The 15,176-nt window shown below is 38.3% G+C and overlaps 1 protein-coding gene across 1 annotated transcript in view; it reads left to right on the top strand.

Moving 5' to 3' along the window:
- The window catches only part of PXDNL (peroxidasin like), a 456,288-nt gene that overhangs the window by 387,007 nt on the left and 54,105 nt on the right, over window positions 1–15,176 (top strand). Inside the window, exon 19 of the mRNA XM_017531766.1 lies at window positions 549–757. Within this exon, the coding sequence (XP_017387255.1) occupies window positions 549–757 (209 nt within the window). The remainder of the gene's footprint in view (window positions 1–548; window positions 758–15,176) is intronic.

Below are 15,176 nucleotides of genomic sequence, written 5' to 3'. Positions count from 1 at the left end.
CAGCACTTTGGGAGGCCAAGGCGGGCAGATCACTTGAGGCCAGGAGTTCAAGACCAGCCTGGCCAACATGGTGAATTCCATCTCGACTAATGATATAAAAATTAGCCAGGTATGGTGACGGGCGCCTGTAATCCCAGCTACTCGGGAGGCTGAGGCAGGAGAGTTGCTTGAACCCAGGAGGGAGAGGTTGCAGTGAGCTGAGATCCCGCCACTGCACTCCAACCTGAGCTACAAATTGAGTGAGACTCTATCTTAAATAAATAAATAAATAAATAATGGACTTTTCTTTTTGGGGGAGAAAACTTTAGAAAATTCCTTTGAATCATTTTGTAAAGCTTGTGTAGAATGTGATAGTTTAAAAGCATGGGATTTAAGAACTTTGTAAATATTGGAGGGAATTAAAAGGATGCTCAGTTGGAGAGCAAGCATAATTCTTCCAATACGCTTCTTTTGTGTTGAGCCCTTCTTGATGCACTGTGGCTGTTTGACACGCAGCTGAGTTCTCAGGGCACAGACCCACGACAATGCCTTTTTTCATTGACTACCAGGTTTTGGTATGAAAACCCTGGAGTATTTACGCCGGCACAACTCACTCAGCTGAAGCAGGCATCCTTGGCTCGGGTGCTTTGTGACAATGGTGACAGCATTCGGCAAGTGCAGGCGGATGTCTTTGTAAAGGCAGAATACCCACACGATTACATCAGCTGCAGCGAGATCCCGAAGGTGGACCTGAGAGTGTGGCAAGACTGCTGTGCAGGTCAGTAATCACGCAGTGAGCCTAAGCTGGATTTATGTGTGTGTTCACGCGCTTGAATTGTTTTCAGTGGCAAAGATTATACACAATTTAAACAAAGATACACAAAAAGCCAGCAACACAGAACTATCCTTTTGAAGGGATGGACACCGGGAATGATAGAAACTCCCATGCTATCCATCCTCTTCTGTTCTACACTAACATTGTTAGAATGGGGACACTTGCTGGCAAAACTGGCCTCTGCCTTCTTATTGCATTTCAAATTTCTGCCCCAAAGATCAAATGCTGATCATGCGGTACTGATTATATCTACTTCTTAGGGCCCATCTAACAAGAGAGAAATGAAAGTTGATAGTAACTTGGCTAACTTAGATTATTCATTCTTTGTAGGATGTTGCAGTAGGGCTCATTGGAAATACAAGGAAATTTTGATAGTATCAGGAGAAAACTTTCTTTAATGGCACAACAGAATGTGTGACATCTACGGCATCACCATTTACGAACCAAACTTTCCCTAAGGTGCTTCTATAAGCATCTATTTTGTTCTCACGATATTCCTTTAGAAACGTGGGTTTCTTTCTCCTTTGATGAAAGTGTGGCTTGAAAATATTAAATGATTTTCTCAAAGCCCAAATATGAGTTAAGTGGTGGAGCCAAGGCCAGAGATAAGATGTATTGTTTGTTGAAACACAGAGGTGAACTGAGAACTTGATGGTTCTGGAGCGGAACTTGCTGATATCCACACAGGCGAGCAGGTGTCTGTCACGTGGAGGATACTTGCAACTCCTCTGGACGCCAGTGACATAAGGGCCACCATAGCCTCATGCCTGCTCCATGTAGTGGCCGTGGGCCTGGGAGTTCCGATGTTCTCTATGACTGAAATGATCATTCTCGGTACCTACGTAGTACTAGAGATTTGTGGTCGGGGAGGCAATTGAAAGGCACTGTTATAAATATGATGGAACACCATCCAGGTACGGTGGCTCATCCCTGTAATCTCAGCATTTTGGGACGCCAAGATGGGTGGATTGCTTGAGGTCAGGAGTTCAAGACCAACCTGGCCAACATGGCAAAACCTTGTCTCTACTAAAAGCGCAAAAATTAACCAAGAGTCGAGGCGGGCGCCTGTAAGCCTAGCTATTTGGTAGGCTGAGGCAGGAGAATCACTTGAACCCGGGAAGTGGAGGTTGCAGAGAGCCCAGATTGTGCCATTGCACTCCAGCCTGGGTGACAGAGTGAGACTCAATGACACCTGAGTCACGGTGGCCTTTTCACTGTGGTGGTGCTTTATCGGACACAGCAAAATCCCAGGTACTATGGTGTGGGTGGTGTAAGGGTAGCCGAGAGAAAGGAGAATAGACCCAAAGTCAGGCAAGCAAGTTTTATTAACCTGCCAGCTTCTCCGTAACAGTCAGAGGAGGCAGCCCCGAGCTTACAAAACGAGGGGTGTTTATGGGGTGAAGGGGCATAAGGGGATTTTAGGACTGAAATAATCTATTGACTGGTAACAGGCACAGAGATAGTTTGTTAACTCATAACAGACCTACAGTACATCATCCTGTGACTTTTGTGGCGGCAGACTTTTATAAAAAGAAAGGAACCAGGAGTTTTTTAAATAGATGTGTGTCAAACAGGAATTTACAAGTGTGGATAACCAACATATGTTTTCCCTGTCCTCCCTTGAGCTGCTGGAATGGCTGTAATCAGGCTTTGCTTAATTGCAGCACGTCTGGCAGCCTTGCTGTGGCGCCTAGGTGGGGGTTCAGGAATGCAGCTGCAGAGCAATCAGAGCAGGGAAGGGGTCAACCTGCGCGGAGAGGGGTTTCTTGTCCCTAACAGGTGGCGTTCTTTCCCTTGCCTCAAGTGCTTGGAGATTAGATCCAGGAATAATGAAATAGTTCCACCTCTCCAGAATATGGGGAGGAGGGGGCAATATACAAACTATATAAATGGCAACTAGTAACACTCCTTTGCTTCTTCTCTGGTGCCCCTGGGATGGGATATAGGGCCTGCCGAGCAGAGGAAGAGATAGATGGCATGGCAGGGTGTGGGCCGTGGTGACCAGAGTGGTGCCCTGCAAGGGAGCAATGGTTCTGTGTAGAGGCAAAGGCTGGGTGTCCCTTACACTGACACATACCATTTCTGGCTCTTCTCTCCTCTGGCCATGTGATAGGTGATTCATGGAAACACCTAGCGCATAATTGTCCTGAGTCTTTTAAGGTGGGTGTTACTATCTGTGATTTACATATGAGGAAAATGAGGCTCCTGGAAACTAAATCCATTTTCTTCTTTTTTTTTTTTGAGACGGAGTCTTGCCCTGTCGCCCAGGCTGGAGTACAGTGGCGCGATCTCGGCTTACTGCAATCTCTGCCTCCTGGGTTCAAGCAATTCTCCTGCCTCAGCCTCCTGAGTAGCTGGGACTACAGGTGTGCGCCACCACACCCAGCTAGTTTTTTTGTATTTTTGGTAGAGACAGGGTTTCACCATGTTGGTCAGGATGGTCTCGATCTCCTGACCTTGTGATCCACCTGCCTCGGCCTCCCAAAGTGCTGGGATTACAGGCGTGAGCCACCACACCTGGCCCCTAAATCCATTTTCTAAGGTCTCACAGCTGACCTGAAGGCCTTGGCTCTTTCCTCTGTGCCCACTGCCACCTGGCACAAAGACAGTGAGCAGGCACCCACAACAGGCTGTTCCTCTGCTGCCCTCCCCCTTATTGTCATTGTTCCACATTGAGGACGGGAGGAGGGCTTCTCTGGTTATTTAAATGGTAATGCACCTGCTGTGGACAATGTTTGTTATGGAAAATGCAAGGCAAGGATGTAACAGACCAGGAGTGAGTTGAGGTCCTGAGTTTGTGCAGTGTTCTTACTAAGATCTGCGGTCCCAATCAATCATCAAAATACTGTTTCTCTGAGAGTGTCATAAAAAAAACTCCGCAAATGAATAAGCCAGTAGTCAACATCTACTACATAATTGGATAGAAAAATATAGTGTTTTTGTTTACGGCACTATAAAAATGGCCAGAAGTCATGTCAGTAGCAAAATTACCTAAGTATATGAATATGCCTGATGTAGTTCCAATCATAATGTAATGTTTGTAATGAGAACCATTACAAAAGAATGCACATTTTATTTTTCCATGTACTTTTTGACTAACAAGCATGGATTTTTCAGAAAAATTAAAAGACAGTTTAAAATGAGTAGCTTAAAAATGAAGACGTTTAGTAACTGCTCAAAAGTGGACCAGTTTCTTATTGTGTGGGCTTCTTATACTTTCCAATTAACAGAAACATTGCTCTGTGTCGATTAGGGGACTGCTGAAATATTCAGATCTCTGAGGAACTAGTTTCTAGACTGTGGTTATGTAGTTTCAGGTAGGTTATACATTTTAACGGTCTGAGTTAATTAAAGGAGTTGAGAAGTGCTGGTATCGACCACATTGAGACCTTCCCTGACACCTGAAGTTGTGAATTTCCCAAACAGAAAAGGTATATTAAAAGACCTACAAACTTTGTCACTACTCAGTACATTTGTCTTTGTCATGTGTTCATTCATGTTGTATTAGTAGATTTCTTCCGTCTCCTTTCCGAGTCTCACTCTCAGATTAAAATAAACGATTGTGTTAAAATTATTTATTTATTTATTTTTCTTTCTTTGAAATGGAGCCTCGCTCTGTCGCCTAGGCTAGAGTGTAGTGGCAGGATCTCGGCTCACTGCAACCTCCGCCTCCTGGGTTCAGGTGATTCTCCTGCCTAGCACTACACCTGGCTAATTTTTGTATTTTTATTAGAGACGGGGTTTCATTACATTGGCCAGGCTGGCCTCAAACTCCTGACCTCAAGTGATCCTCCTGCCTTGGCCTCCCAAAGTGCTGGGATTACAGGTGTGAGCCACCTCACCCAGCCAATTTAATTGTTTTAACCGGCATTATCCTAGAGAAAAATATAGATCTCTGTGTGGGATGTAAATGTCCCCTCCAAGCAGATCTAGTGGTTCATTTTGTTAAAATGAAATGTATGATTAAATCGATCCTCAGCTCTTTATGTTACTTTTATAAAATAATTTTATCGTGAACAGGGCTATTTTTTTTTCAGCTTTGTTTCCCATGAATAATAGCCTACAGGTTAATACTGATATCAGCATCTTCAAAATTTCACTACAATTTTTAAAAATCCTGGAAAAACTTTTTTCCTAAATTCATAAACACATCGAAATGGACTCTAATCTGTTTAAACAGTGATAATATAAATGCAATCAAGATTTACATTATTATATCTTGTTACTGTTTGTAGGTAGAAAGCGTGAGACCTAAATAATGAAGCTGGGATTTGTGTCACTCAGCTGTAAGGCTGTAGGTTTTGCAGGTGATCAAACTAGAGAAACTTGGGGTGTTAAGACTTGGTTTGTATTTTTCATGTCATTCGTTATGTTCAATGAAGAATTTTGTTATCCACTCTTTTTAACTGATGAATTTCAGTTTCTCTTCACATAAACTAGAGACTTTTTGTGTGTGTGTGTGACATAGTCTCTCTCTGTTGCCCAAGCTGGAGTGCAGTGGCGTGGTCTCAGCAACCTCTGCCTTCCAGTTCAAGCGATTCTCCTGCCTCTGCTTCCTGAGTAGCTGGGATTATAGGTGCCTGCCACCACACTCAGCTAATTTTTTGTATTTTTAGTAGAGACGAGGTTTTACCATGTTGGCCAAGCTGGTCTCAAACTCCTGACCTCAAATGATCTGCCTGCCTCAGCTTCCCAAAGTGCTGGGATTACAGGTGTAAGCCACCATGCCCAGCCAGAAACTAGAGAGTATTCTAAAACAGCATGGTATTTTTGTTTTTCTTTTTGCCTTTAACTAATTTCATTGTCGTTGATATTTTCTTTTCATACCTTGTATAAATTTCCTCACGTCATTCCATGTATCTATTATTTAAGTAATTCCCTTAAAATATTGCTTAGTGTTTAATGGATAGAATTGTATATAACAAAATTTATGCAACCATACTTTGCATATAAGGAATTACATTTCCACAGGCTAGGTTCTTACAAAATTCCCAAAACAAAGTTGCTGAGGTACAGGATATAAGTTTTTTAATGAAAAAAATGTTGTCAGTTTTATTTCTAAAAGATACACTTGGCAATTCTATAAAATAATACCCACTTCACTTCCCCAACAGCAATTGGTGATATAGTCCTTGTTTTTTTGATAGTTGCGTGAGTTAAAAACTTAATTATCTCAAGTTCGTTTTAATTTGCATTTCTCTGGTAGTATGGTTAAACCGCTATTTCCATGGTTGTTGGTTGGGGATTGGCTCTGCATTGTATGTTCACAGTTCTTGTCCTTTAATCAATCTGAGCTCTCTGCAAATGCTACCTGTTAACAGTGGTGAGTGTGTACCTCTCAGACTAGCCACTGAATTGAAATGGTTTCATCATTTACCCAGCAGCAACATACTTGCTTCCTTTTATGTAAATTTCTGTATACCTAAGTAGATTTCTTTCAGCCCATTGGTCTTCTCTGTAACAAAATAGCTGCTGCATTTCACCTGTGCTGCTGCTGCTTCTCCCTGTGCACTGCCCACCGTCAGGTGCTAGTATACAGAGGGCTTCATTAATATGGGGATGTTCCTTAATTTAGTTACTCATTTTACTGTTATTTAGAGCTTCCCTCTTCAGGTTAGCCTTATTTATTTTTCTCATTATTTGAATATGCATGTATACATAAATACATAAAATGTATCATCTGTGTCTGTATACCTGTATAGGTGTGTACACAGACAGGTACGTACATTGTTAAAAGAAAAACCTTAGACAAATTAAATTTTACAGAGTTGAATTGACAAAGAGTGATTTGCAAATCGGGCAGCCTCCTGAGCCAGAGCAGGCTAAGAGAGACTCCAGCACACCCACGTGGTGGAAGAAGATTTACGGACAGAAAAACAGAAATGATGTCTGGAAAATGGAAATGAGGTTCAGGAACAGCCAAATTGGTTACAGCTCGGCATTTGCCTTATTTGAACCTGATTTGAACAGTTGGCTGCCTTTGATTGGCCAATTGGTTATGAGGCTCAGTGAGTAGCACAAGAGTTGGTTACAGTCTGTTTGCACTTCCATTCAGGTTACAGTTCACTATGCCCAGAAATCTTTAGGCCAGACTTAAAATTTGTAAGGAGGCAGCTTTGGGCTAAATGTAATTTAGGAATTTCTTTCTTTTGGTCATCCTCTCAATTTTGGGAGATAGACCAAAACTTTAGGAATTAATGTCACTCTGTCGTCATGATAAATGTCAGGTAATTTTGTGTGAGGATTAGAGTAGGGACAACCTTCTTTTGTTGGAATCTCCGGTTACAGGGGGGAGAAATGGTCTGTTTTAGGATCTATCCCCTTCCTTAAAGTTTCAGTTTGGTTATGTTGCATCTAGCGCAAGTGTCTCCATTTGGCTTTTGTCTGGTTTGTTGGAGCCTAGTGCAGGAGCTCAGTCCAGAACAATGGCCTCCCATAATTTTGTTTAAAAACTCCTCTCCCTTTTTGGTAAGGTTCTCACTTAGGTGAGAGTGTGACCAATATTTAGGGCCTTATCAACACTCTCAATCACCATCACTTTGGGTTTTCTGTCTCAGCATGTCATTCATAGGCTACGATGTCTTCATGGTCACATGTTTCTTTGAGTTTTTGTCATTCCAGTTGGAGAAAGGCCATTTGACAATCTACAGATGGATTCATGCAAACGTTTAAAATTTTTGAGAGAAAACAATGCAGCAGGGAGATTGCTGTTTTGATTATCAGGGGATAATACCAAGAGTTTGGAGTATGCTCCTTACCCAGGGTCTCATAAACCAAACTAACCAAATAAAATCAAATAGATCAAATAATGAGCTAGGTAAAGAATCTACTCACTTTAGCCAAGCAGCTTGTTTACTAATTCCTTACAACGGAATCTCTATAATACCTGATGTGATGTATTTCTTCATGTGTAACAAGAAGTGCCAACAAGTGCACAGACACTTCTGTGTTTATCCAGTAAGTGATCTAGAGCAATTTTATTATTTAGCACAACTTTCACAGGAGCATTTAAAGTCTGTTGTACATGCTTGTAATCCCAGCACTTTGGGAGGCCAAGGCGGACAGATTATTTGATGCCAGGAGTTTGAGACCAGGCTGGGCAACATGGCAAAACCCTGTCTCTACTAAAAATACAAAACTTAGCTGGGTGTCATGGTGGGCACCTGTAATCCCAGCTACTCAGGACGCTGAGTCAGGAGAAATGCTTAAACCTGGGAGGCAGAGGTTTTGGTGAGCTGAGATTATGCCATTGCACTTCAGCCTGGGCTATAGAGCAAGACTTCATCTCAAAAATAAAATAAAATGAAAAAAATAATAAAATAAAGAAAAATAAAGTCTGTTTTATAACCATAGCATTTACAGTATTATCTGCTACAAGAGCCTATCATAAGGGATAAATTTCTAATTGTTGCTTCATTTACTCTAAACCATGGGAAAAGAAATCTAACAAAAGTTGACCATCTGGAAAAGTGAAGTCTTCCTAGTAATTTTCTCCATAACCTATTGAAGCAATGCTCTCTTTAACCTATCACGTAGGTTAAGAAGAGTGAACCAATGTCCAATGTTCTGCTTCTGACTGATTGTGAGGCAAAAAATGTACCATGAACATTTCTAACTCACACTGGCCCTTCATCTTCCATCTATCAAAGGATAAAGTTGACCATATATAAGGCTAGCTGCAATATCTTTCACAAATAGAAGTATGAGCGCACACACAACAGTCTCCTTTTTCACTTTTGGTGTTCATAGAAGTATAAGCAAGGAAAAAAATGGAAAGATAAGAGTCATATGATAGCAGAGAAGCCTTGATTCGTGATCTGGTGAAAAAGCCACCTGCATCAATGATGTCATCTGCTCCTGGGGAGAAATTTTCCTGGTTAGCTTTACCTTAAGCTTTCCAGTGGGAATACAGTTGTTAGAGTGTGGAGGGGACCTTCTGAGTTGTGAGATCATGAACCCAGGATTCAAAGTCTCAAAGTTTTGCTACAATGTGATGGCAAGGGCAGACTCTCTGATGTCCTTAGAAGATTCAGCCTTCAGGTTCTAGATTGTGAAGGGGTTGAGTGTCATCACTCAGATCACTGTGTAAAGCTTTCTTTACCTTTTGAAAATACAGTGACATAGTGCATTAAGGCTTTGCAGCATTTAGTTATGTCAGAGGTAATTAGTGGAATATACATGAGATTATTAGTGGGATAGGCCTTTCAATGACATGATGAAGGTGTCAACTTACGTTGTACACTGGAAGTGGATCTGATTGTCATTAATCTACAATACCTTTGACCAAAACAATTCATATTTCAGTGAAAATGATAATTAAATGAAATTCCTTTATGAATGTTTAAATGTCCTATCAGGTAGCAGAAGTGTACCTGAAGTTTTGACTGTCTTCCCAAGATGTGGGTTTGAGAAATGAAACATTATTAATAAACTATTTAAGCAATTTAGAAGAGTTACCACATATACATATATAGAGAAATTATATATTATATATTAATTATAATTTATGCATTATAAATTTATGATGTATATAAATTATATATTATATATATTTGTTTATGTATTATATAAGACCTATATTTATATATTATACATTATATATAATTTATGCTTATATGTAATACATATATTGTTTATGTATTTATGACATATATTTATATATAATAAATTATATATAATTTATGCTTATATAATACTTACATATAATATAAATTATAATTATAATTATATATAAGTCATCTGTTTTATATAATATAAATATATAAACTTATAATTTATAAATTTATATGTGATATTTATAAATTTATAATTTCAATTTTATATAATATAAATTTATAATTTATAAATCATATAATTATAATTTATGATTTATAAATTATGTAATATTTCTAAATTTGTAGTTTATAAATAATATGTAATATTTCTAAATTTATAATTTATGAATTATATGTAATATGTCTAAATTTATAATTTATAAATCATGTAATATTTCTAACTATAATTTATGTCATATATTGTATATACTTTATAAATTATATAATATATATTTATACATGAAAAACATAAATATATATTTATATTAATTTATAAATATATTTAATTTACATCAGTTTATCTCTTTCATGATGAGTCATGGAATGCAGCCCTTTTAATAATGAAAGCTTTGAGGACCCAGGAAGGATGAGACAGCTGTCCAGCCTCTCCATGGGTCAACACTTTACATTAGATTCGTGGCTTCTTTTAGTACATGTTTTGTTTCTCTAATTTAGGTGCAGCACACTGATAGCTAATGGATTATCATAGATAATTTGACTTGGACCATGGAGTTTATTCCAATTGCATATATAAACAACTTTAGTACTAGCTGATTCAGCATGAAAATCTGGCAAAATATTTTCTTGGTATTCAGCTAATGTTTGTCCCACTTTGGTTAGCAGTTATATTAACCAGTCAGTCTCTTCGTAACAGTTCCAAGAATTCTTACTCTGTTCAAATGATATGATACCAAATAGATCAGAAACCTGTGTTCAACAGTTCTTGTCTGGCCCTTTCCATTCCTTCATGAACCTCCCTAAAGACACATTAGTCTGTGATTTTACCTGTCTGTGCAGTTTTCAGAAACTGCATCAGAATTTAGCAATTAGCTGTGGAAATCACTGTAAAGGGTCCTAATTAAAGGCAATTGACAGGGAACTTTGGTTATTTCTGTGGCCTACAATAAACTTAACCTAATAACCATAATTATGACTGATAGCATATTTCCAGACATATTAGAATTTTAGAAATCTTGTAAAATTTTGGAACACTTATTAATTACATATTCATTAAAGTAGGACTTGAAGAAAGTCAAACATTACTTCTTATTACACAATGTTTACTATATAATTTAACATGCCAAATAAGCCTGTTTATCTCTCCTTTGATTGCTGTAGGGGCCCTCTGTAGCATCCCAAAGTGAAAGGATAGAGAAAGGCTTAATTGTGAAATCTGATTTTGAGAAACCTGTCAAATATGTCCCAGGTTTAAAACACTTGACCAAAATAGGATCTCACGATAAAGTAATAGTCACTTATTTTGCCAAAGTGATAATTAAGAGATTTTTAAAAATAAAAATCTTTATTCATTGATAGAGATGAGACTATTTTCCAAACCATCAAAAGACCTGGGAGAGACAACATAAGACAGATCTGTTTCCCCTACTCAATTTTTTTTTTAATTTACTCAAAATGTGAACAAAAATATTTTATTGTCACTTATTGAAACTTCATGAAATTGTGGTTCAAAAGATGAAGACAAATTCTACTTTTGTGTTAGTATACTATCAATACCAAAGATACTTTTAATAAAACCTTATAAATAAATATATCAAATCTGCCATCTTTTGACCATGCAAAATTCCCATAAGGCTTTTGTGTTTTACATTTTTCCCTAACTACGTTCACCTAGTTTTATCATTTTTTCTCCTCAATATGAAGGAGGAAATTGTCTAGTGTCTAGTAGCTTCAAACTAGGCAATTATTTTAACAAGCACACATTTATGTCTTTATAACTTTCCTCATTGAAAGCATAATTTGCTTTTGTTTATACACTCTGTATACAGAATTATTTATCTCATATCTAGTAGTTTTAATCACATATATTAATGACAGTTTTAACTCTTAGGAATCTTAATTTCTGATGAAAACCCTAGAAAGTAATTTTGAACTGTTTTATATTAGTATTTGTAGATAAAAAACATTTATTTTTTTAGAAAGCTTTCTTCAAATTATTTTTTATTAAAAGATCTAAATATGCTTAGTTTTTCTTTGCCATATAAAAAGATATTAAAGTATATAAACTTAAGTTTAGGATTAATAATTAATGTTTCATTATTTTACTTGTTTACAAATAACTCAGAACTTTTATGACCATCTATTATTTAATTTACTATAACATGACTTTAAGATTTTAAATGTCTTTTCAAAATTCTTTTCAGAATTTTTGTAACAAGTACCTTCCCTAATGCCTTCCTCCAGTTACCTTCGCTAATGTGTTCCCCCAGGTACCTTCCCTAATGTCTTCCCCCAGGTACCTTCCCTAAGGTCTTCCCCCAGGTACCTTCCCTAAGGTCTTCCCCCAGGTACCTTCCCTAAGGTCTTCCCCCAGGTACCTTCCCTAGTGTCTTCCCCCATGTGCCATTTAGCCACGTGGCACCCAGGAGGACTATGAAGGGCAAGGCTGTCTGAGTCCTGAATTTCCATGCCAGAGGTAGAAGTCAGGACAGAAGACAGCTGGATCAAGGATGCCTGGAGGATACAACCCCTCCCAGAATAGCCAGGAGGCAAAGCCGAGTCAGGGAAGAAAGAGCCATATTAAGCTTGATTCTGGCTTGTAGCTGCTGTTCTAGGCACTGAGAACTTATCCCCAGGCCTCACCTTGGCCATCTGTCCAGATCCTTGAATCAAGACTCTGAAAACCAAAACCATAAGCTCACAGTCAAATCAAACAAATATCTACTTATATTTAACTGCTAATTTTGAAGACATTACATTTGCCAGCAATTAAAAACCAGCTTTATTTACCAAATTTTATCACATACAGTCACCATATATAGTAGACACACGAACACGGAGAGAAGCAGATCTAGCTTTCATAAAGCTAGCTTATAAATAGTTTTTCCTGTCTCTCTTTAGACTATCCCTCTTTCAATCACACGCTTCATTGCTCTAAGCAACCGCCAGCCAGGCAACTCTAAATCTGTACTTCTGAAGTGCCAACTCCCAGGCCAAACAAGAAAATCTGTATTTCAAAAGCACAGAGCTAAGACTTTAGACCTAAATATTGTATCATCCGCTCAAACCAAGGAAAAAATTGTGTAGGTAAAAGCTCAGTTAAGACAAGATAATTTGAAAAACACTTTAAACAAAGATTTGACTTGTCATGTATACTGAAAACAATGGCAAGAGTTTCTAACATACACAGGCAGATATCTTTAAAAATGGAGATTTCCTTATACATGTAGATTTCTTTTAAAGATTGTTTAAAGATAGCCAGTTAAATTCCGGAAAGGCATATTTTAGTTCCATGGGTGTTCTTTTTAACTTAGCTAAAATTATTGAGTTCAGCATGGAGCCCTTTAAGGAATAGGACAAAGAAAGCATTATCTATGCCTGGATTCAGCATGGATTGCTGTGAGAAAGAAGCAAGTCCACTTTACCTGAGGTCCTGTTTTTTGTAAACACTTTAGGATAGCTTTCTTTTTGCCTTTGGGGCAGAATAATAACTAAACCAAAAGATTAACAGGTTTTTTTCCTTATCAGTCACTTGTTTTTTATTTGCCGTTTATAAAAAATCTTTTAAAAAACCATAAAATATTAAAATCTTTTTAGACACTTCTGCCTATTAATAGGAATCCCTAGGTGAGACTAATTCAAGAATTCTCATTTTCTTTTCTTTTCTTTTTTTTTTTTTTTTTGAGATGGAATCTCGCTTTGCTGCCCAGGCTGGAGTATAGTGCCAAGATCTTGCCTTCTGGGGTTTCAAGTGATTCTCCCACCTCATCCTCCCAAGCAGCTGGGACTACAGATGCTCACTGCCATGTCTGCCTAATTTTATGTTTTTAGTAGAGAGTTTCATCATGTTGGCCAGGCTGGTCTCGAACTCCTGATCATAAGTGATCTGCCTACCTCGGCCTTCCAAAATGCTGAGATTATAGGTGTGAGCCACCACACCTGGCCAGGAATTCTCATTTTCAAATGCACTGCTTAAAGTGTGGTCTTACTCATTTGGAACATTCCATTCTAATTTGAAATTACCTTTAGTGAGATTTTACCACTTCTATAAGTGTTTGCTCTTCCATAGTCTGATATTTGTACATGCAAATGTAGGCATAGCTGGAAGGTGGATTGCTTAGTTCTTTAGAAACTAAGGCTCTCCTTTTTACCTTACACTTGGCTTTGGCTATCAGATCTCCTTGATCAACTTAGTCAATGATTTTTTTTTTCCTACCCAAGCACACAAGAAAAGAAAAGTACAGGGAGGAGGTAGAACACAACATTCCTTGTGAATTTCCAAAAGCTGAAGTTTACACCTCCTACAAGGTTGCCATTTATTATCAATTCTGTCTGACTGGGTCAGATATAAGAGGCCTCTAACTAGATCCAAGCCAGTTAGTTATCAGATCCAATGTGATTCTGAACCAAGCCCAGTTTCTGTTGTAAGTTCTGAACCCAGTTCACATAAAAAATTTACTCAAACAAACTCAGAGAGCTAAAAACAAATCTGTGGAGCTTTGGAATCTGGGAGAGAATTTATCATGATCCCCAGTTGCTGTGAGAGAGCAATGGGCACAGTGGGCCTAGCAGGGACCCTGCTTGGTCACTTGTTGCTCCTGGGCACTGGGGGAAGCTCTACATCAGGTCCCACTTCTGATGCCATCTATTAAAAGAAAAACCTTATATAAATTACTTTGAACAAAGTTTAATTGAGCAAAGAACGATTTGTGAATTAGGAAGACTCCTGTGCCAGAGTAGGCTCAGAGACTCCAGCACAGCCCCATGTGGTGGAAGATTTATGGACATAAAAAGAGACCTGATGTATGGAAAACAGAAGTGAGGTATAGAAAGAGCCAGATTGGTTCCAGCTCAGCATTTGCATTATTGAATACAGTTTGAACTGTTTGCTGCCTTCGACTGGCCAAAACTTAATGATTGACACAAGTGTAGGCTACAATCTGTTTACATGTCCAGTTGGGTTACAGTTCACTATGACTGGAAAAACCTTTAGGCTGACCTGAAAATATGTAAGGAGGTAGCTTTGGGCTAAACATAATTTAACATGTGTATGTATGTCTGTATTTAAATGTGTACATGGATAGGTATGTGCATGCATACATGTGTACACATGGGTGTGTGCATATATAGTTGTGTACATATATGCATAAGCATGTACATGTGAAGGTATGTATTGTATGGGCACGTACAGCTGTGTGCCTGTATAGTATACATACGTTTAGCTAGGCACATGTATGGGTGTGTACATGTATAGTCATGTGCATGAATAGATATTTGCATGTATAGGCATGTACGAGTGTGTGTATATGTAGAAGTGTGTACATGTATAAGTATGCACATGTATGGATGTATGTATGTGTGGGTGTATGCATGCATAGGTATGCTTATATATGGGTATGTACATGTATATTTGTATATATGTATGGATATGTTTATATGTGTACACAAAAGGGTATACATGAATGGATGTGTACATGCATGTATAGATGTATACATATCCAGGTTACACATGAATAAGCCTACACATGTATAGCCGTTATGCATATACGGGTGGAAAATTCCTGCCTTTACTACTCGTCACTCTTTTTTTC

Source organism: Cebus imitator, unplaced genomic scaffold (assembly GCF_001604975.1).
Source record: "Cebus imitator isolate Cc_AM_T3 unplaced genomic scaffold, Cebus_imitator-1.0 Scaffold73, whole genome shotgun sequence".
NCBI lineage: Eukaryota > Metazoa > Chordata > Mammalia > Primates > Cebidae > Cebus > Cebus imitator.
Note: the sequence above shows the minus strand (reverse complement) of the source record. Positions and strands in the feature narration are given on the sequence as shown.